The following is a 22,537-nucleotide window of genomic DNA, read 5'->3' on the forward strand; positions in this document are numbered from 1 at the left end:
AGAGTCCATTGTGTTGAGAGTCCATTGTGTTGAGAGACCGTTGTGTTGAGAGTCCGTTGTGTTGAGAGTCCGTTGTGTTGAGAGACCATTGTGTTGAGAGTCCATTGTGTTGAGAGTCCATTGTGTTGAGAGTCCATTGTGTTGAGAGTCCATTGTGTTGAGAGTCCATTGTGTTGAGAGTCCATTGTGTTGAGAGTCCGTTGTGTTGAGAGTCCGTTGTGTTGAGAGTCCGTTGTGTTGAGAGTCCATTGTGTTGAGAGTCCATTGTGTTGAGAGTCCATTGTGTTGAGAGTCCATTGTGTTGAGAGTCCATTGTGTTGAGAGTCCATTGTGTTGAGAGTCCGTTGTGTTGAGAGTCCATTGTGTTGAGAGTCCGTTGTGTTGAGAGTCCGTTGTGTTGAGAGTCCATTGTGTTGAGAGTCCATTGTGTTGAGAGTCCATTGTGTTGAGAGTCCATTTTGTTGACCGTTTTTAGAGAAAAAACCACAACTGAAAAGTGGTGGATATCTATTCACCTCCTTTGCTATGAAGCCCCTAAATAAGATCTGATGAAACCTTCAGAAGTCACATAATTATTTAAATAAAGTCCACCTGTGTGCAATCTAAGTGTCACATGATCTCAGTATATATACACCTGTTCTGAAAGGCCCCAGAGTCTGCAACACCACTAAGCAAGCGGCACTATGAAGACCAAGGAACTCTCCAAACCGGCCAGGGACAAAGTTGTGGAGAAGTACAGATCAGGGTTGGGTTATAAAAAAATATCAGAAACTTTGAACATCCCACAGAGCACCATCAAATATATTATTAAAAAATATATATATATGGAACAACAACAAACTTGCCAAGAGACCAAAACTCACAGACCAGGCAAGGAGGGCATTAATCAGAGAGCCAACAAAGAGACCAAAGATAACCCTGAAGGAGCTGCAAAGCTCCACATTCGAGATTGGAGTATCTGTCCATAGGACCACTTGAAGCCGTACACTCCACAGAGCTGGGCTTTACGGGGGAGTGGCCAGAAAAAAGCCATTGCTAAAATAAAAATATAAGCAAACACATTTGGTGTTTGCCAAAAGGCATGTGGGAGACTCCCCAAACATATGGAGGAAGGATCTCTGGTCAGATAAGACTAAAATTGAGCTTTTTGGCCATCAAGGAAAACGCTGGCACAAACCCAACACCTCTCATCACCCCGAGAACAGCATCCCCAGTGAAGCATGGTGGTGGCAGCATCATGCTGTGGGGATGTTATTCATCGTCAGGGAAACTGTTCAGAATTGAAGGAATGATAGCTGGCGCTAAATACAGGGAAATTCTTGAGGGAAACCTGATTCAGTCTTCCAGAGATTTGAGTCTGGGACGGAGGTTCACCTTCCAGCAGGACAATGACCCTAAGCAGCACTTGAGTTGTTTAAGGGGAAACATTTAAATGCCTTGGAATGGCCTAGTCAAAACCCAGACCTCAATACAATTGAGAATCTGTGGTATGACTTAAAGATTGCTGTACACCAGCAAAACCCATCCAACTTGATGGAGCTGGAGCAGTTTTGCCTTGAAGAATGGTCAAAAATCCCATTGGCTCGATGTGCCAAGCTTATAGAGACATACCCCAAGAGACTTGCAGCTATAATTGCTGCAAAAGGTGACTCTACAAAGTATTGACTTTGTGGGGGTGATTAGTTATGCACGTTCAAGTTTTCAGTTTTTTTTTTGTCTACTATCTCGTTTGTTTCACAATAAAAAATATTTTGCATCTTCAAAGTGGTAGGCATGTTGTGAAATCATATGATACAACCCCCCCCCCCCCAATGTATTTTAATTCCAGTTTGTAAGGCAACAAAACCAAGGGGGTTGAACACTTTCACAAGCCACTGTAAACAGTATCGACTGTATAGACAAGTACTCATGTCTGTTCAGAGGAAACTGCCATCTTCCCTGGCCGCCTGCTATCCTGTCATCTAGTTCAGCAGTGGTTGTGTTATCATGGACATGTTGGTCAACCAGGCAGCGTCTCTGTGCGTCTTCAAGCCCAGTGTAGCATGAGAGAAATACTGCATCCCAAATAGAACCCTGTTCCCTATGTAGTGCACTACTTTAGACCAGACCCTATAGAACCCTATTCCCTATGTAGTGCACTACTTTAGACCAGAGCCCTATAGAACCCTATTCCCTATATAGTGCACTACTTTAGACCAGAGCCCTATAGAACCCTATTCCCTATATAGTGCACTACTTTAGACCAGACCCTATAGAACCCTATTCCCTATATAGTGCACTACTTTAGACCAGACCCTATAGAACCCTTTCCCTATGTAGTGCACTACTTTAGACCAGAGCCCTATAGAACCCTATTCCCTATATATAGTGCACTACTTTAGACCAGACCCTATAGAACCCTTTCCCTATGTAGTGCACTACTTTAGACCAGAGCCCTATAGAACCCTATTCCCTATGTAGTGCACTACTTTAGACCAGAGCCTATAGAACCCTATTCCCTATATAGTGCACTACTTTAGACCAGAGCCCTATAGAACCCTATTCCCTATATAGTGCACTACTTTAGACCAGGTCCCTATAGAACCCTATTCCCTATATAGTGCACTACTTTAGACCAGGGCCCTATAGAACCCTATTCCCTATATAGTGCACTACTTTAGACCAGAGCCCTATAGAACCCTATTCCCTATATATAGTGCACTACTTTAGACCAGAGCCCTATAGAACCCTATTCCCTATATAGTGCACTACTTTAGACCAGACCCTATAGAAAACTATTCCCTACATAGTCCACTACTTTAGACCAGAGCCCTATAGAACCCTATTCCCTATATAGTGCACTACTTTAGACCAGACCCTATAGAACCCTATTCCCTATATATAGTGCACTACTTTAGACCAGACCCTATAGAACCCTATTCCCTATATAGTGCACTACTTCAGACCAGAGCCCTATAGAACCCTATTCCCTATATAGTGCACTACTTTAGACCAGAGCCCTATAGAACCCTATTCCCTATATAGTGCACTACTTTAGACCAGGTCCCTATAGAACCCTATTCCCTATATAGTGCACTACTTTAGACCAGGGCCCTATAGAACCCTATTCCCTATATAGTGCACTACTTTAGACCAGAGCCCTATAGAACCCTATTCCCTATATATAGTGCACTACTTTAGACCAGAGCCCTATAGAACCCTATTCCCTATATAGTGCACTACTTTAGACCAGACCCTATAGAAAACTATTCCCTACATAGTCCACTACTTTAGACCAGAGCCCTATAGAACCCTATTCCCTATATAGTGCACTACTTTAGACCAGGGCCCTATAGAACCCTATTCCCTATATAGTGTACTACTTTAGACCAGAGCCCTATAGAACCCTATTCCCTATATAGTGCACTACTTTAGACCAGAGCCCTATAGAACCCTATTCCCTATATAGTGCACTACTTTAGACCAGACCCTATAGAACCCTATTCCCTATATATAGTACACTACTTTAGACCAGAGCCGTATAGAACCCTATTCCCTATATATAGTGCACTACTTTAGACCAGAGCCCTATAGAACCCTATTCCCTATATAGTGCACTACTTTAGACCAGAGCCCTATAGAACCCTTTCCAGTACACTACTTTAGACCAGAGCCCTATAGAACCCTATTCCCTATATAGTGCACTACTTTAGACCAGACCCTATAGAACCCTATTCCCTATATATAGTGTACTACTTTAGACCAGAGCCCTATAGAACCCGATTCCCTATATAGTGTACTACTTTAGACCAGAGCCCTATAGAAGCCTATTCCCTATATATAGTGTACTACTTTAGACCAGACCCTATAGAACCCTATTCCCTATATATAGTGTACTACTTTAGACCAGAGCCCTATAGAACCCTATTCCCTATATATAGTGTACTACTTTAGACCAGAGCCCTATAGAACCCTATTCCCTATATAGTGCACTACTTTAGACCAGAGCCCTATAGAACCCTATTCCCTATATAGTGCACTACTTTAGACCAGAGCCCTATAGAACCCTATTCCCTATGTAGTGCACTACTTTAGACCAGAGCCCTATAGAACCCTATTCCCTATGTAGTGCACTACTTTAGACCAGAGCCCTATAGAACCCTATTCCCTATATATAGTGTACTACTTTAGACCAGAGCCCTATAGAACCCTATTCCCTATATATAGTGCACTACTTTAGACCAGACCCTATAGGACCCTATTCCCTATATATAGTGTACTACTTTAGACCAGAGCTTTCAAAAGTAGTGCACTCTATATAGGGAACAGGGAGCTATTTGGGAAGTATCCAGAGAGCTAGTCTCACCATGTACTGTAACTTTACCCCTCGTCTCCTCCTCCTCCTCCTCCTCCTCTTCTCCCCTTGTCTCCTCCCCTACCTCCCAGGGCTCTGAGACTCTCTGACAGTGCACCTCCTCCTCCTCCTCCTCCTCCTCCTCCTCCTCTCCTCCCCTACCTCCCAGGGCTCTGAGACTCTCTGACAGTGCTCTTCCTCCTCCTCCTGACAGTCCTCCTCCTCCTCATCCTCTTCCCCCCTTGTCTCCTCCTCTACCTCCCAGGGCTCTGAGACTCTCTGACAGTGCTACTCCTCCATGGACGGCAGACACTGTGATTCTAAGAGCTTACATGCCCCAAATCACACAATGCTTTTAACAGCATGAGACAGATATGACGTGAGCTCTCATGGCAACCTAGCTAGAAGCATGAGAAGCTGTCATCTGAACCAAATGGTCCTAATGGGGTGTGTGTGTGTGTGTGTGTGTGTGTGTGTGTGTGTGTGTGTGTGTGTGTGTGTGTGTGTGTGTGTGTGTGTGTGTGTGTGTGTGTGTGTGTGTGTGTGTGTGTGTGTGTGTGTGTGTGTGTGTGTGTGTGTGTGTGTGTGTGTGTGTGTGTTCGAGAGAGAGCAAGAATGTGCGTGAGGAACGTATCGTGAACCTGCCGGTTCCAAGTTTGGAAAAACATGGACTTTATTTTTCCTGATAGAAATAACACCATTCACCATGCACTGTCATTACCTACTGATGAGATCTATTGATAAGAGCTAGGTAAATCAGACACCATTCACCATGCACTGTCATTACCTACTGATGAGATCTATTGATAAGAGCTAGGTAAATCAGACACCATTCACCATGCACTGTCATTACCTACTGATGAGATCTATTGATAAGAGCTAGGTAAATCAGACACCATTCACCGTGCACTGTCATTACCTACTGATGAGATCTGTTGATAAGAGCTAGGTGAATCAGACACCATTCACCATGCACTGTCATTACCTACTGATGAGATCTATTGATAAGAGCTAGGTAAATCAGACACCATTCACCATGCACTGTCATTACCTACTGATGAGATCTATTGATAAGAGCTAGGTAAATCAGACACCATTCACCATGCACTGTCATTACCTACTGATGAGATCTATTGATAAGAGCTAGGTGAATCAGACACCATTCACCATGCACTGTCATTACCTACTGATGAGATCTATTGATAAGAGCTAGGTAAATCAGACACCATTCACCATGCACTGTCATTACCTACTGATGAGATCTGTTGATAAGAGCTAGGTGAATCAGACACCATTCACCATGCACTGTCATTACCTACTGATGAGATCTGTTGATAAGAGCTAGGTAAATCAGACACCATTCACCATGCACTGTCATTACCTACTGATGAGATCTATTGATAAGAGCTAGGTAAATCAGACACCATTCACCATGCACTGTCATTACCTACTGATGAGATCTGTTGATAAGAGCTAGGTAAATCAGACAACATTCACCATGCACTGTCATTACCTACTGATGAGATCTATTGATAAGAGCTAGGTAAATCAGACACCATTCACCATGCACTGTCATTACCTACTGATGAGATCTATTGATAAGAGCTAGGTAAATCAGACACCATTCACCATGCACTGTCATTACCTACTGATGAGATCTATTGATAAGAGCTAGGTAAATCAGACACCATTCACCATGCACTGTCATTACCTACTGATGAGATCTATTGATAAGAGGTATTGATAAGAGGTATTGATAAGAGGTATGTACATTAGTCATCTGTTTGGAGAAGGGGATTGTAAATACACATCTCGATTGTTTTAGATTGTCTTTCTTTATAATCCCTGGAGCCGAATGTGAAACCAGTTGTATGGAAGCAAACTGAAAATCATATCAACATGATATGTATGGCGACCCCCTTTTTCCACAGTGAAAATAGGCTCATTTTCATTTTTTTGTGCCCTTTATCATTTACGTGGATGACATTTGGGCGCTCAATCTATAGTCTTCTGTAGGGTTGAACCTGCCGAGTTGATGTGTGCGCTTTGGTACGTTTTAATTATATGCCCGGGCTTTTTCTCCGTTTTATTTTTCTCCGTTTGTATCGGGTTAAATATGATCTACTATCGGGAGCCACCGTCAGTAAAAACCCACATACATTTATTTTGTGGGTTTTCTTTCATCTGTCACGTCTGTCACGTCTGTCACGTCTGTGTAGTTGTTCCCGAGGTTCGCTAGCATTAGTGGGATCATATCAGGCTAACGTTGTGCAAATAATGTACAACATGTAGCCTATTTTAATCCTGATGAAACTCAGACAACACTTAGCAGGTTAAACCTGGAGCCTGGTGCTCCGTTCACGACGCCTGGACCGTTGTTATACAGTTCCCATGATTAGTGATAATTCGGGGAGATTTATAGGATTATTGTTCAACCCCCTATTCTACAAATGTTTCCACCTTCCAATATGTCATGGATTGAACGTGGACACGACAACTTTCAGGGTGAATCAACCCGCTGTATTTTTTTATTCATCAATATATTTCGTACGTAAAGGCTCTCCAAACCATTTGAATGATTCATACATACTTTCCCAACCCTAAGATTCCGTGGTGTAAAGTAGTTCGGTAAAAATACTTTAAACTACGTAGTAGTAGTAGTAGTAGAATATTTGGAATGCGTAGCCGGACAGGAAAATGGTCCAATTCACACACTTATCAAGAGAACATCCCTGGACACTGCCTCTGATCTGGAGGACTCACTAAACAGAGCACATCCCTGGACACTGCCTCTGATCTGGAGGACTCACTAAACAGAGCACATCCCTGGACACTGCCTCTGATCTGGAGGACTCACTAAACAGAGAACATCCCTGGACACTGCCTCTGATCTGGAGGACTCACTAAACAGAGCACATCCCTGGACACTGCCTCTGATCTGGAGGACTCACTAAACAGAGCACATCCCTGGACACTGCCTCTGATCTGGAGGACTCACTAAACAGAGCACATCCCTGGACACTGCCTCTGATCTGGAGGACTCACTAAACAGAGCACATCCCTGGACACTGCCTCTGATCTGGAGGACTCACTAAACAGAGCACATCCCTGGACACTGCCTCTGATCTGGAGGACTCACTAAACAGAGAACATCCCTGGACACTGCCTCTGATCTGGAGGACTCACTAAACAGAGCACATCCCTGGACACTGCCTCTGATCTGGAGGACTCACTAAACAGAGCACATCCCTGGACACTGCCTCTGATCTGGAGGACTCACTAAACAGAGCACATCCCTGGACACTGCCTCTGATCTGGAGGACTCACTAAACAGAGCACATCCCTGGACACTGCCTCTGATCTGGAGGACTCACTAAACAGAGAACATCCCTGGTCATCCCTACTGCCTCTGATCTGGAGGACTCACTAAACAGAGCACATCCCTGGTCATCTCTACTGCCTCTGATCTGGAGGACTCACTAAACAGAGCACATCCCTGGACACTGCCTCTGATCTGGAGGACTCACTAAACAGAGCACATCCATAAACTATGCCTGAGTGACCATATTTAAAAAACAAGAACATTGTGCCTGTTAGGATTGCCTAATAGAAGTCATTTTAAATGATTTTTACTTTTGATACTTAAGTATATTTTTGCGATTACATTTACTTTGGATACTTATTAAGTATATTTAAAACCAAATACTTTAAAACTTTTACTCAAGTAGTATTTTACTGTGTGACTTTCACTTTTACTTGAGTCATTTTATAATAAGGTATCTTTACTTTTACCCAAGTCTGACAAACTGGGAACTTTTCCCACCACTGCTGAAATGTGCCCAAATAATCTACAAAATCAGAGTATTTTTAAATCTACCAGTTGGTGCTGAAACGGAGACAAATATGCATATATTTAGATGGCTTTCTCTCGTTAATTTACCTCATTTGCACTCACTGTATATAGACTTTTTGTTTTCTTTTGTTCTACTGTATTATTGACTGTATGTTTGTTTATTCCATGTGTAACTCTGTGTTGTTGTTTGTGTCGAACTGCTACACTTTATCTTGGCCAGGTCGCAGGTTCAAATGAGAACTTATTCTCAACTTGCCAACCTGGTTAAATAAAGGAGAAATAAAATAAAATAAAATAAAAAAATGGATCCCTATATTCTGATCCCGTTCTATTTGTATTTATTGTATTTATTTTAACTAGGCCGCCCCTATTGAGTCTGTGGACAAAATTCAAATTAAAAGGTATACCATATTTAAAGGGATGGCTTAAGATAAACGTATTGAAAACCCCCATTGATTGAAAACTCCAAGAGAAAAACTGTTGGGCTCGTGGGAAGGTTTTCAGCGGTTGAATTAAATGTATTCCGAGTGCGCAAGGTAGCCACACTCGCAGAGCGCGTTAACACAACTGGATAATGTCTTGATCACACCTACAGCATTTTACGCGCAAAATGGTGTAGGCAAAGTTCAACATTCACCTTCTGCTACTATTTCTGTCAAGCCATCACTGCATACAATTGGAGGAGTACATTCGATCAATCCAAATGTATGCACTACACAGAACGCACCGCAACTGGCTCTGCAACGCAATGCTGCAAAAGGCTAACGCAGAGTTCCATTGGAAAGTAATGTACTTCCGGTGTCCCAAAACGCAAAGACACTATCGGTGTGATCAAGGCGTTAAGGCAAGTCTGAATAGCAAATACTGACAAGTGCTGAAGCCGGGATATGTTTACTATTTATCTATTCAATGTTGTCCCTCCCTCCCTCCCTCCCTCTCCCTCCCTCACTCTTCCCCTCCCTCTCGCTCTCTTTCCCTCCCTCTCCCTCTCTTTCCCTCCCTCTCCCTCCCTCCCTCACTCTTTCCCTCCCTCTCGCTCTCTTTCCCTCCCTCTCTCTCTCTTTCCCTCTCTCTCTCTCTCTCTTTCCCTCCCTCTCTTTCCCTCCCTCCCTCTCCCACCCTCCCTCACTCTTCCCCTCCCTCTCGCTCTCTTTCCCTCCCTCTCGCTCTCTTTCCCTCCCTCTCCCTCTCTTTCCCTCCCTCCCTCACTCTTTCCCTCCCTCTCGCTCTCTTTCCCTCCCTCTCTCTCTCTTTCCCTCCCTCTCTCTCTCTTTCCCTCCCTCTCGCTCTCCCTCCACCCCTCTCTCTCTCTTTCCCTCCCTCTCTCTCTTTCCCTCCCTCCCTCTCTCTTTCCCTCCCTCTCTCTCTCTTTCCCTCCCTCTCGCTCTCTTTCCCTCCCTCTCTCTCTCTTTCCCTCCCTCTCTCTCTCTTTCCCTCCCTCTCGCTCTCTTTCCCTCCCTCTCTCTCTCTTTCCCTCCTTCTCTCTCTTTCCCTCCCTCTCTCTCTCTTTCCCTCCCTCTTGCTCTCTTTCCCTCCCTCTCGCCCTCTTTCCCTCCCTCTCTCTCTCTCTTTCCCTCCCTCTCGCTCTCTTTCCCTCCCTCTCACTCTCTTTCCCTCCCTCTCGCTCTCTTCCCCTCCCTCTCGCCCTCTTTCCCTCCCTCTCTCTCTCTTTCCCTCCCTCTCTCTCTCTCTCTTTCCCTCCCTCCCTCTCTCTCTCTTTCCCTCCCTCCCTCCCTCTCTCTCTCTTTCCCTCCCTCTCTCCCTCTCTCTCTTTCCCTCCCTCCCTCCCCCCCCTCCCTCCCTCCCTCCCTCCCCCCCTCCCTCTCTTTCTCAGCGACCTCCACCAGCTCTCTACAGGGGCTGGACAACACTGATGGAGGGGTGTGTAGATCCACATCCATGAAGCTGGTACTGAGAGTAGGACAGAGTAAGTTATGTGTGTGTATTGTGCTGTGTGTGTGTCTCGGTCTGTGTGTGTGCATTGTGTTGTGTGTGTATTGTGTTGTGTGTGTGTCTCTGTGTCTCTGTCTGTGTGTGTGTGTGTGTTTGTCTGTGTCTCTGAGTCTGTGTGTGTGTTTGTCTGTGTCTGTGTCTGTCTCTGTCTCTGTGTCTGTGTCTGTGTGTCTGTGTGTCTGTGTGTGTGTTTGTCTGTGTGTGTGTGCTTGTCTGTGTGGGGAAGAAAGACATTGATAGAATGAGAGTTTATATGAATACTTGAGAGAGTGTTTCTGAAGGGTTTGCTGTTTATCACCTGTGTCTGATACATCATGATACGGGTAGAGAGTGTGACAGACATACCAGGGCAGGGCCGTACACAGACCTTTAAGGGGGCAAGTGTTCAAATTGAGAGAAAAAAAGGGCACCAACCTCCCTGTTTACATAATTCATAACCAAAATAAATATTTTGAACAGAGGACTATGTATTTCTGCATCAACACTCATCAGCATCACAAACTGTAAACAAGCCAGTTGCAGTCACATGACTGACGCCAGGAAACGTGGCTGATCAGCTGATCCTTGATGATTCATGTAAATCCGCTCGTTAGTCAGCTCGTCTAGATATTTTACAAGGCCTATGGTAATTAACTAGAATGTAGACTACCTGTGTTGCTGCTGCCCTAACACACATACAATACCTGAATGAAAGAAGGGATGGAGTTATTTATTTATTTTTATTTCACCTTTATTTAACTGGAGGGATGGAGTTGGGTTGGAGGGATGGAGTTGGAGTTGGAGGGATGGAGTTATGTTGGAGGGATGGAGTTATGTTGGAGGGATGGAGTTGGGTTGGAGGGATGGAGTTATGTTGGAGGGATGGAGTTATGTTGGAGGGATGGAGTTGGGTTGGAGGGATGGAGTTATGTTGGAGGGATGGAGTTATGTTGGAGGGATGGAGTTATGTTGGAGGGATGGAGTTATGTTGGAGGGATGGAGTTATGTTGGAGGGATGGAGTTATGTTGGAGGGATGGCGTTATGTTGGAGGGATGGCGTTATGTTGGAGGGATGGAGTTATGTTGGAGGGATGGAGTTATGTTGGAGGGATGGCGTTATGTTGGAGGGATGGAGTTATGTTGGAGGGATGGAGTTATGTTGGAGGGATGGAGTTATGTTGGAGGGATGGAGTTATGTTGGAGGGATGGAGTTATGTTGGAGGGATGGAGTTATGTTGGAGGGATGGAGTTATGTTGGAGGGATGGAGTTATGTTGGAGGGATGGAGTTATGTTGGAGGGATGGCGTTATGTTGGAGGGATGGCGTTATGTTGGAGGGATGGAGTTATGTTGGAGGGATGGAGTTATGTTGGAGGGATGGAGTTATGTTGGAGGGATGGCGTTATGTTGGAGGGATGGCGTTATGTTGGAGGGATGGAGTTATGTTGGAGGGATGGAGTTGGGTTGGAGGGATGGAGTTATGTTGGAGGGATGGAGTTATGTTGGAGGGATGGAGTTATGTTGGAGGGATGGAGTTATGTTGGAGGGATGGAGTTATGTTGGAGGGATGGAGTTATGTTGGAGGGATGGGGTTATGTTGGAGGGATGGAGTTATGTTGGAGGGATGGAGTTATGTTGGAGGGATGGAGTTGGGTTGGAGGGATGGAGTTTGGTTGGAGAGATGGAGTTGTGTTGGAGGGATGGAGTTATGTTGGAGGGATGGAGTTATGTTGGAGGGATGGAGTTGGGTTGGAGGGATGGAGTTATGTTGGAGGGATGGAGTTATGTTGGAGGGATGGAGTTATGTTGGAGGGATGGAGTTATGTTGGAGGGATGGAGTTATGTTGGAGGGATGGCGTTATGTTGGAGGGATGGAGTTATGTTGGAGGGATGGAGTTATGTTGGAGAGATGGAGTTGGGTTGGAGGGATGGAGTTATGTTGGAGGGATGGAGTTATGTTGGAGGGATGGCGTTATGTTGGAGGGATGGAGTTATGTTGGAGGGATGGAGTTATGTTGGAGGGATGGCGTTATGTTGGAGGGATGGAGTTATGTTGGAGGGATGGAGTTATGTTGGAGGGATGGAGTTATGTTGGAGAGATGGAGTTATGTTGGAGGGATGGAGTTATGTTGGAGGGATGGAGTTATGTTGGAGGGATGGAGTTATGTTGGAGGGATGGAGTTATGTTGGAGGGATGGAGTTATGTTGGAGGGATGGAGTTATGTTGGAGGGATGGAGTTATGTTGGAGGGATGGAGTTATGTTGGAGGGATGGAGTTGGGTTGGAGGGATGGAGTTGGGTTGGAGGGATGGAGTTGGGTTGGAGGGATGGAGTTGGGTTGGAGGGATGGAGTTATGTTGGAGGGATGGAGTTATGTTGGAGGGATGGAGTTATGTTGGAGGGATGGGGTTATGTTGGAGGGATGGAGTTATGTTGGAGGGATGGAGTTATGTTGGAGGGATGGAGTTGGGTTGGAGGGATGGAGTTTGGTTGGAGAGATGGAGTTGTGTTGGAGGGATGGAGTTATGTTGGAGGGATGGAGTTATGTTGGAGGGATGGAGTTATGTTGGAGGGATGGAGTTGGATTAGAGGGATGGAGTTGGATTAGAGGGATGGAGTTGGGTTGGAGGGATGGAGTTGGATTAGAGGGATGGAGTTGGGTTGGAGGGATGGAGTTGGGTTGGAGGGATGGAGTTGGGTTGGAGGGATGGAGTTGGGTTGGAGGGATGGAGTTATGTTGGAGGGATGGAGTTGGGTTGGAGGGATGGAGTTATGTTGGAGGGATGGAGTTATGTTGGAGGGATGGAGTTGGGTTGGAGGGATGGAGTTGGGTTGGAGGGATGGAGTTGGGTTGGAGGGATGGAGTTATGTTGGAGGGATGGAGTTGGGTTGGAGGGATGGAGTTGGGTTGGAGGGATGGAGTTGGGTTGGAGGGATTTTTTTTAATTTTATTTTATTTAACCTTTATTTAACCAGGTAGGCTAGTTGAGAACAAGTTCTCATTTACAACTGCGACCTGGCCAAGATAAAGCATAGCAGTGTGAACAGACAACACAGAGTTACACATGGAGTAAACAATTAACAAGTCAATAACACAGTAGAAAAAAAAGGGGAGTCTATATACAATGTGTGCAAAAGGCATGAGGAGGTAGGCGAATAATTACAATATTGCAGATTAACACTGGATTGATAAATGGTCATGTACAGGTAGAGATATTGGTGTGCAAAAGAGCAGAAAAGTAAATAAATAAAAACTGTGGGGATGAGGTAGGTGGAAATGGGTGGGCTATTTACCAATAGATTATGTACAGCTGCAGCGATCGGTTAGTTGCTCAGATAGCTGATGTTTGAAGTTGGTGAGGGAGATAAAGGTCTCCAACTTCAGCGATTTTTGCAATTCGTTCCAGTCACAGGCAGCAGAGTACTGGAACGAAAGGCGGCCGAATGAGGTGTTGGCTTTAGGGATGATCAGTGAGATACACCTGCTGGAGCGCGTGCTACGGATGGGTGTTGCCATCGTGACCAGTGAACTGAGATAAGGCGGAGCTTTACCTAGCATGGCCTTGTAGACGACCTGGAGCCAGTGGGTCTTGCGACGAATATGTAGCGAGGGCCAGCCGACTAGAGCATACAAGTCGCAGTGGTGGGTAGTATAAGGTGCTTTAGTGACAAAACGGATGGCACTGTGATAAACTGCATCCAGTTTGCTGAGAAGAGTGTTGGAAGCAATTTTGTAGATGACATCGCCGAAGTCGAGGATCGGTAGGATAGTCAGTTTTACTAGGGTAAGCTTGGCAGCGTGAGTGAAGGAGGCTTTGTTACGGAATAGAAAGCCGACTCTTGATTTGATTTTCGATTGGAGATATTTGATATGGGTCTGGAAGGAGAGTTTGCAGTCTAGCCAGACACCTAGGTACTTATAGGTGTCCACATATTCAAGGTCGGAACCATCCAGTGTGGTGATGCTAGTCGGGCAAGCGGGTGCAGGCAGCGATCGGTTGAAAAGCATGCATTTGGTTTTACTAGCGTTTAAGAGCAGTTGGAGGCCACGGAAGGAGTGTTGTATGGCATTGAAGCTCGTTTGGAGGTTAGATAGCACAGTGTCCAATGACGGGCCGAAAGTATATAGAATGGTGTCGTCTGCGTAGAGGTGGATCAGGGAATCGCCCGCAGCAAGAGCAACATCATTGATATATACAGAGAAAAGAGTCGGCCCGAGGATTGAACCCTGTGGCACCCCCATAGAGACTGCCAGGGGACCAGACAGCATGCCCTCCGATTTGACACACTGAACTCTGTCTGCAAAGTAATTGGTGAACCAGGCAAGGCAGTCATCCGAAAAACCGAGGCTGCTGAGTCTGCCGATAAGAATATGGTGATTGACAGAGTCGAAAGCCTTGGCAAGGTCGATGAAGACGGCTGCACAGTACTGTCTTTTATCGATGGCGGTTATGATGTCGTTTAGTACCTTGAGTGTGGCTGAGGTGCACCCGTGACCGGCTCGGAAACCAGATTGCATAGCGGAGAAGGTACGGTGGGATTCGAGATGGTCAGTGACCTGTTTGTTGACTTGGCTTTCGAAGACCTTAGATAGGCAAGGCAGAATGGATATAGGTCTGTAACAGTTTGGGTCCAGGGTGTCTCCCCCTTTGAAGAGGGGGATGACTGCGGCAGCTTTCAATCCTTGGGGATCTCAGACGATATGAAAGAGAGGTTGAACAGGCTGGTAATAGGGGTTGCGACAATGGCGGCGGATAGTTTCAGAAATAGAGGGTCCAGATTGTCAAGCCCAGCTGATTTATACGGGTCCAGGTTTTGCAGCTCTTTCAGAACATCTGCTATCTGGATTTGGGTAAAGGAGAACCTGGAGAGGCTTGGGCGAGGAGCTGCGGGGGGCCGGAGCTGTTGGTCGAGGTTGGAGTAGCCAGGCGGAAGGCATGGCCAGCCGTTGAGAAATGCTTGTTGAAGTTTTCAATAATCATGGATTTGTCGGTGGTGACCGTGTTCCCTAGCCTCAGTGCAGTGGGCAGCTGGGAGGAGGTGCTCTTGTTCTCCATGGACTTCACAGTGTCCCAGAACTTTTTGGAGTTGGAGCTACAGGATGCAAACTTCTGCCTGAAGAAGCTGGCCTTAGCTTTCCTGACTGACTGCGTGTATTGGTTCCGGACTTCCCTGAACAGTTGCATATCGCGGGGACTGTTCGATGCTATTGCAGTCCGCCACAGGATGTTTTTGTGCTGGTCGAGGGCAGTCAGGTCTGGAGTGAACCAAGGGCTATATCTGTTCTTAGTTCTGCATTTTTTGAACGGAGCATGCTTATCTAAAATGGTGAGGAAGTTACTCTTAAAGAATGACCAGGCATCCTCAACTGACGGGATGAGGTCAATGTCCTTCCAGGGTACCCGGGCCAGGTCGATTAGAAAGGCCTGCTCACAGAAGTGTTTTAGGGAGCGTTTGACAGTGATGAGGGGTGGTCGTTTGACTGCGGCTCCGTAGCGGATACAGGCAATGAGGCAGTGGTCGCTGAGATCCTGATTGAAGACAGTGGAGGTGTATTTGGAGGGACAGTTGGTCAGGATGACGTCTATGAGGGTGCCCTTGCTTACAGAGTTAGGGTTGTACCTGGTGGGTTCCTTGATGATTTGTGTGAGATTGAGGGCATCTAGCTTAGATTGTAGGACTGCCGGGGTGTTAAGCATATCCCAGTTTAGGTCACCTAACAGAACAAACTCTGAAGCTAGATGGGGGCAATCAATTCACAAATGGTGTCCAGGGCACAGCTGGGAGCTGAGGGGGTCGGTAGCAGGCGGCAACAGTGAGCGACTTATTTCTGGAGAGAGTAATTTTCAGAATTAGTAGTTCGAACTGTTTGGGTATGGACCTGGAAAGTATGACATTACTTTGCAAGCTATCTCTGCAGTAGACTGCAACTCCTCCCCCTTTGGCAGTTCTATCTTGACGGAAGATGTTATAGTTGGGTATGGAAATCTCAGAGTTTTTGGTGGCCTTCCTGAGCCAGGACTCAGACACGGCAAGGACATCAGGGTTAGCAGAGTGTGCTAAAGCGGTGAGTAAAATAAACTTAGGGAGGAGGCTTCTGATGTTGACATGCATGAGACCAAGGCTTTTTCGATCACAGAAGTCAACAAATGAGGGTGCCTGGGGACATGCAGGGCCTGGGTTTACCTCCACATCACCCGCGGAACAGAGAAGGAGTAGTATGAGGGTGCGGCTAAAGGCTATCAAAACTGGTCGCCTAGAGCATTGGGGACAGAGAATAAGAGGAGCAGGTTTCTGGGCATGGTAGAATATATTCAGGGCATAATGCGCAGACAGGGGTATGGTGGGGTGCGGGTACAGCGGAGGTAAGCCCAGGCACTGGGTGATGATGAGAGAGGTTGTATCTCTGGACATGCTAGTTGTAATGGGTGAGGTCACCGCATGTGTGGGAGGTGGGACAAAGGAGGTATCAGGGGTATGAAGAGTGGAACTAGGCGCTCCATTGTGAACTAAAACAATGATAACTAACCTGAACAACAGTATACAAGGCATATTGACATTTGAGAGAGACATACAGCGAGGCATACAGTAATCACAGGTGTTGAATTTGGAAAGCTAGCTTAAACAGTAGGTGAGACAACAACAGCTAATCAGCTAGCACAACAACAGCAGGTAAAATGGCGTTGACTAGGCAACGGGCCGACAGATAAAACATAAACAAGCAGAATGAGGTACCGTGATTAATGGACAGTCCAGCGTGCATCAGCTATGTAGCCAGTTGATCAGTGTCCAGGGGGCAGGGAAGCTGGATTAGTGAGTGTTATCCAGGTTAAACAAAAAAATAATAACAATGACTAAATAGCTTGTAGCTAGTTAGCTAGTTAGCTTCTGGAGGTTCTTGAGTGTGTTCTAAAAATTAACAATAATAGCGATTCCGTATCACATTGGGTGAGGCAGGTTACCGGAATGTATAAACAAATAAAAAATCGGAAAGAGATAAAGAGTAAATATGGGTCCAGTGAGTGTTTGGGACGAGGCGATTCAGACGGGTTAGCAGGCCTGTGCTAACAAGCTAACAGTTAGTAGGCCGGGGCTAAACAAGGTAGCAGTTAGCGGACCGGGGCTAAACAAGCTGGCAGTTAGCAGGCCGAAATAGCAAGCAGGGAGATAGCAAGGGCTAGAGAGTTAGCCTTTGGGGGACGTCGCGATGGTGTGAGTCTGTTTATTCCTCTTCATGCGGTGACATCGATAGACCGGTCGTGGGTCCGGGTAATTGTAGCCCAGGAGTATGCTACGGTGGTAGGTATTGTAGCCCAGGAGTATCCTACGGAGGTAGCACAGGGGCTCTGGCGGGGCTAGCTTTAGGCTAAGTGGGTGGAAGTGCTAGCCAGCAGTAATCGTCCGGGGTTGCGGTTTAGCTAAATAACTAGTTGTGAAGATCCAGATGTTCCGTTTGCGGCGGGAATCCGGGGGTAAAAAAATAAAAATAAAAAATAGGTCCGTTATGCTCTGGTTAGAGTCGCGTGAGCTTTTCGTGCTAAAGGTTAGCTGATGACCGGCTAGCTGAAGACCGCTAGCATAGCTGGTAGTTAGCTGGCTAGCTTCAGTTGCGGGGTTCCGGTTCTGAAGTAAATATAAATACTAAATACTTTAGGAAAAAAGAAAAATAGCTACATTGGGTGAGGCGGATTGAAGGAGAGTATTTGGAAGCTGAGGTTTAGCGAAATGTTTTAAAAGATATGCGAAGAAAAAAATATGTAAAAACGAAAAAAGACAAAATATACACGGGACAAGGGACACGACACGTCTTACTGCTACGCCATCTTGGGGGGGATGGAGTTGGGTTGGAGGGATGGAGTTGGGTTGGAGGGATGGAGTTGGGTTGGAGAGATGGAGTTGTGTTGGAGGGATGGAGTTATGTTGGAGGGATGGAGTTATGTTGGAGGGATGGAGTTGTGTTGGAGGGATGGAGTTATGTTGGAGAGATGGAGTTGTGTTGGAGTGATGGAGTTGGATTAGAGGGATGGAGTTACAGTATGTTGCGCCACTCAGAAGCCCAAATGGTCAAGACTATCTATAGCCTATTCTTATTGCCAGATCTGTTTTCCCTATCAGCCCCTGCACGTGCTCCTTCAACTATTTAGTTTAACATGTATTTCGAGGCCAGTGAGCCAATTATTAAGAATCCATCTACAAGTATGCATGTTCTGCTGTGAATTCAACATCTGCAAGGGTATTTTTGATTCACAGCAGGACATTCATACTTGCAAATTGATTCCTAATAATTGTCTCACTGGCCTCTAAATATAAACTCTATATACATTTTAAACTAAATAGTTGACTGACTAGCTAACTTCGACGAGCTACGTTCATGTCCTTTAGTTGCTTGATTGACTAGCTAACTTTGACTAGTTACGTTCATGTATTTTAGTTGCCTGATTGACTAGCTAACTTCGACTAGCTACGTTCATGTCCTTTAGTGCTTGATTGACTAGCTAACTTCGACTAGCTACGTTCATGTCCTTTAGTGCTTGATTGACTAGCTAACTTCGACTAGCTACGTTCATGTCCTTTAGTGCTTGATGGACTAGCTAACTTTGACTAGCTACGTTCAGATCAACATGTAAATGTTCATTCATAGTCGTTAACATAGGGAGTTTGTACATTTACAGATCTACTTTTACATGTCATGTTTCACGCATGGCTTTTCTTACGATTCTAACACTTTATGTATGGCTTCTCTTATGATCCTAACGATACGTATGTTCAACCTTTTGGCAGCTATCTGGCTCCACAGCTGCATTCCTGCGTGACCTGCAGGTCCTGACAGGGTTCATTGTGACATGGTCTGCATTTTTCATGCTTCGGATGGTCAGACAGGGGACTTTAGGATGATCATATTTTTGTTGTGCTGTAGATAATTTGGAAACGGTCGTCATTCAGCTTTGTATCCGTTCGCCGCCCGATTGAATTAAAAACGAATATTTTTCACATTATTCACGCACAGAATTCGCTGCTTCAACTCCAGTAGCCTCTCTCTCCTCTCCTCGTTGGGTGTGCGAGTTCAAGCGTGCCTAATATGAGTAGGTGGCCTACATGGGCCGAGAATCACGTTGCAGTTCATTTAAATATGAAGTTAACTTAACTATGAATAGACTGTACATTTACCACACTGTCTGTAAATAAATATTGATCATGGAAAGAATTGGAGGGCGCTCAAACAACGTGAGTCGACGTGCAATCAAAACACGTAATCCTGATTGAAAAGGAAAAGGCACAACGCGCACCTACGTAGGTTAGGTTACTATGGTGACCAGAGGTTAGGTTACTATGGTGACCAGAGGTTAGGTTACTATGGTGACCAGAGGTTAGGTTACTATGGTGACCAGAGGTTAGGTTACTATGGTGACCAGAGGTTAGGTTACTTCGGTGACCAGAGGTTAGGTTACTATGGTGACCAGCGGTTAGGTTACTATGGTGACCAGAGGTTAGGTTACCATGGTATTGTAGTATAATGACGTGGCTGTTGGTGTGAATACTGTATTGTAGTATAATGACCTGGCTGTTGGTGTGAATACTGTATTGTAGTATAATGACCTGGCTGTTGGTGTGAATACTGTATTGTAGTATAATGACCTGGCTGTTGGTGTGAATACTGTATTGTAGTATAAAGACCTGGCTGTTGGTGTGAATACTGTATTGTAGTATAATGACCTGGCTGTTGGTGTGAATACTGTATTGTAGTATAATGACCTGGCTGTTGGTGTGAATACTGTATTGTAGTATAATGACCTGGCTGTTGGTGTGAATACTGTATTGTAGTATAATGACCTGGCTGTTGGTGTGAATACTGTATTGTAGTATAATGACCTGGCTGTTGGTGTGAATACTGTATTGTAGTATAAAGACCTGGCTGTTGGTGTGAATACTGTATTGTAGTTTAATGACCTGGCTGTTGGTGTGAATACTGTATTGTAGTATAATGACCTGGCTGTTGGTGTGAATATTGTATTGTAATATAATGACCTGGCTGTTGGTGTGAATACTGTATTGTCGTATAATGACCTGGCTGTTGGTGTGAATACTGTACTGTAGTATAATGACCTGGCTGTTGGTGTGAATACTGTATTGTAGTATAATGACCTTGCTGTTGGTGTGAATACTGTATTGTAGTATAAGGACCTGGCTGTTGGTGTGAATACTGTACTGTAGTATAATGACCTGGCTGTTGGTGTGAATACTGTATTGTAGTATAATGACCTGGCTGTTGGTGTGAATACTGTATTGTAGTATAAAGACCTGGCTGTTGGTGTGAATACTGTATTGTAGTATAATGACCTGGCTGTTGGTGTGAATACTGTATTGTACTATAATGACCTGGCTGTTGGTGTGAATACTGTATTGTAGTATAATGACCTGGCTGTTGGTGTGAATACTGTATTGTAGTATAATGACCTGGCTGTTGGTGTGAATACTGTATTGTAGTATAATGACCTGGCTGTTGGTGTGAATACTGTATTGTAGTATAATGACCTGGCTGTTGGTGTGAATACTGTATTGTAGTATAATGACCTGGCTGTTGGTGTGAATATTGTATTGTAATATAATGACCTGGCTGTTGGTGTGAATACTGTATTGTAGTATAATGACCTGGCTGTTGGTGTGAATACTGTATTGTAGTATAATGACCTGGCTGTTGGTGTGAATACTGTATTGTAGTATAATGACCTGGCTGTTGGTGTGAATACTGTATTGTAGTATAAGGACCTGGCTGTTGGTGTGAATACTGTATTGTAGTATAATGAGGTGTGTTTGATCTATTCTAGTTTCCTCCAAACCCCTTCCTCTCCCTGAAGAGTCCCCCACCAGGTTCCCCCCTCAGCACCCCGAGGCCCCAGACAAGGAGCTTCCCATTAAAGACAATGATGTGACGAACAACGCTGGTATGTATTTGTTTAACTCAATGTAGTGGGAAGTGTTATTCGATAGGACTGTAGAGGGGGACATACTGAGGGGTCTTAATGTGTTTCTGTTTAACTCTCCTTTACCCTTCACACCAGTAGACCTCTGTCTGTACAAGGAGAATCTAATCATTCTTAAGGTCTTTCTTTGTCTTTGCATTAAAACTCTCTCTCTCTCTCTCATGTCCCCTTGGTCTCTCTCTCTCTCTCTCTCTCTCTCTCTCTATGTCCGCCTGGTCTCTCTCTCTCTCTCTCAATTCCCCCCGGTCTCGCATTCTCCCTCTCTCTTTCTCACTCATGTCCCCTTGCTCTCTCCCATTCTCTGTCTCTCTCTCTCTCTCTGATGTCCCCTTGGGTCTCTGTCTCTCTCTCTCTCTCTCTCTCTCTCTCTCTCTCTCTCTCTCTCTCTCTCCTCTCTCTCTCTCTCTCTCTCTCTCTCTCTCTCTCTCTCTCTCTCTCTCTCTCTCTCTTCGCCTCCCTCTCTCTCTCTCCCCCTCTCTCTCTCTCTCTCAGAAATCACTCACAGCGAAGGAGACATTGACACAGAAGGCAGAGCCTCGTCAACAGATGGTGGATCCATCGGCTCTGAGGTCGGACTCTTCGTTGGCGTGGCCTGTGGCATCGTCCTCCTCCTATTGGTCATCGCGGTCCTACTGATGGTGGTGTGGCGGTACCACAGGCGCCACGCCACGCCGGACAGGGACGTCCAACAGTCTCTGTCCCTCAACACCCTGGCCACGCCCACGAGAGACAGCTACGGAGGGAGGAGCGAGGACATCCGGTCAGAGCCCAGCTACGCGGTGTTTCCTCCGAGGCCCTCTGACTCCGTGTTCTGTGGGCACCATGAGAGGGTCGGTGGAGACTACAGACATCCTGCTTATATGGTACAGGAGATGCCTCCACAGAGTCCTACTAATATATACTACAAGGTCTGAGGGACCTGTGGGACTGCTCACAGGGGACCAATGGAATGAGTGAAGAGTTGTTCAGTCCCCCGTGAGGAGGAGACGTCGCCGCTGTGTGCCAGTGGGCCAAGCCAGTGGGCCAAGCGGCGGTACACATTTAGGCCTAGGACGAGAACATGTCCGTCACCTACTTTGAAACCCTTCACTGTGTGAGCTTTTAATTTTATTTTTTAGAAAACACACTTTCTGAGCAATCTAGACATTATCAAGGCCGGAGAATCAAATCATTTGGGCCACGTTTATTTTCCTTGGAGATAATGGATAAAGGCAGTAAAGACAGAGTGCATTCTGGGATTTTCACAAGGAAAGCTAACCCTGAGTTGGCAAAGACTTGCTGTTACATGTACTGCTGCTAAACGAGGAGCGGTCTTCTATTTGAATAGAAGAGATCCATGCTTTAGACTCGGAGCACAATTTAGCAAATGGAAACTTGAAAATGTTTTTTCGCTGTGAGAGATTTTGAATATAATTTGTGTAAAAACATTTTATTTTTG

At 45.5% G+C, this 22,537-nt stretch overlaps 1 protein-coding gene across 1 annotated transcript in view; it reads left to right on the forward strand.

Annotated features, from left to right (window-relative positions):
* LOC135535186 (ephrin-B2a-like) overlaps positions 1–22,013 on the forward strand; it is a 25,036-nt gene extending 3,023 nt beyond the window's left edge. The window contains exons 3-5 of the mRNA XM_064961889.1: positions 10,021–10,113; positions 20,944–21,060; positions 21,610–22,013. Coding sequence (XP_064817961.1) covers positions 10,021–10,113; positions 20,944–21,060; positions 21,610–22,013 — 614 coding nt within the window. The remainder of the gene's footprint in view (positions 1–10,020; positions 10,114–20,943; positions 21,061–21,609) is intronic.
* The last annotated feature ends 524 nt before the right edge of the window (positions 22,014–22,537 follow it).

Source organism: Oncorhynchus masou, unplaced genomic scaffold (genome assembly GCF_036934945.1).
Source record: "Oncorhynchus masou masou isolate Uvic2021 unplaced genomic scaffold, UVic_Omas_1.1 unplaced_scaffold_459, whole genome shotgun sequence".
NCBI classification, from domain to species: domain Eukaryota; kingdom Metazoa; phylum Chordata; class Actinopteri; order Salmoniformes; family Salmonidae; genus Oncorhynchus; species Oncorhynchus masou.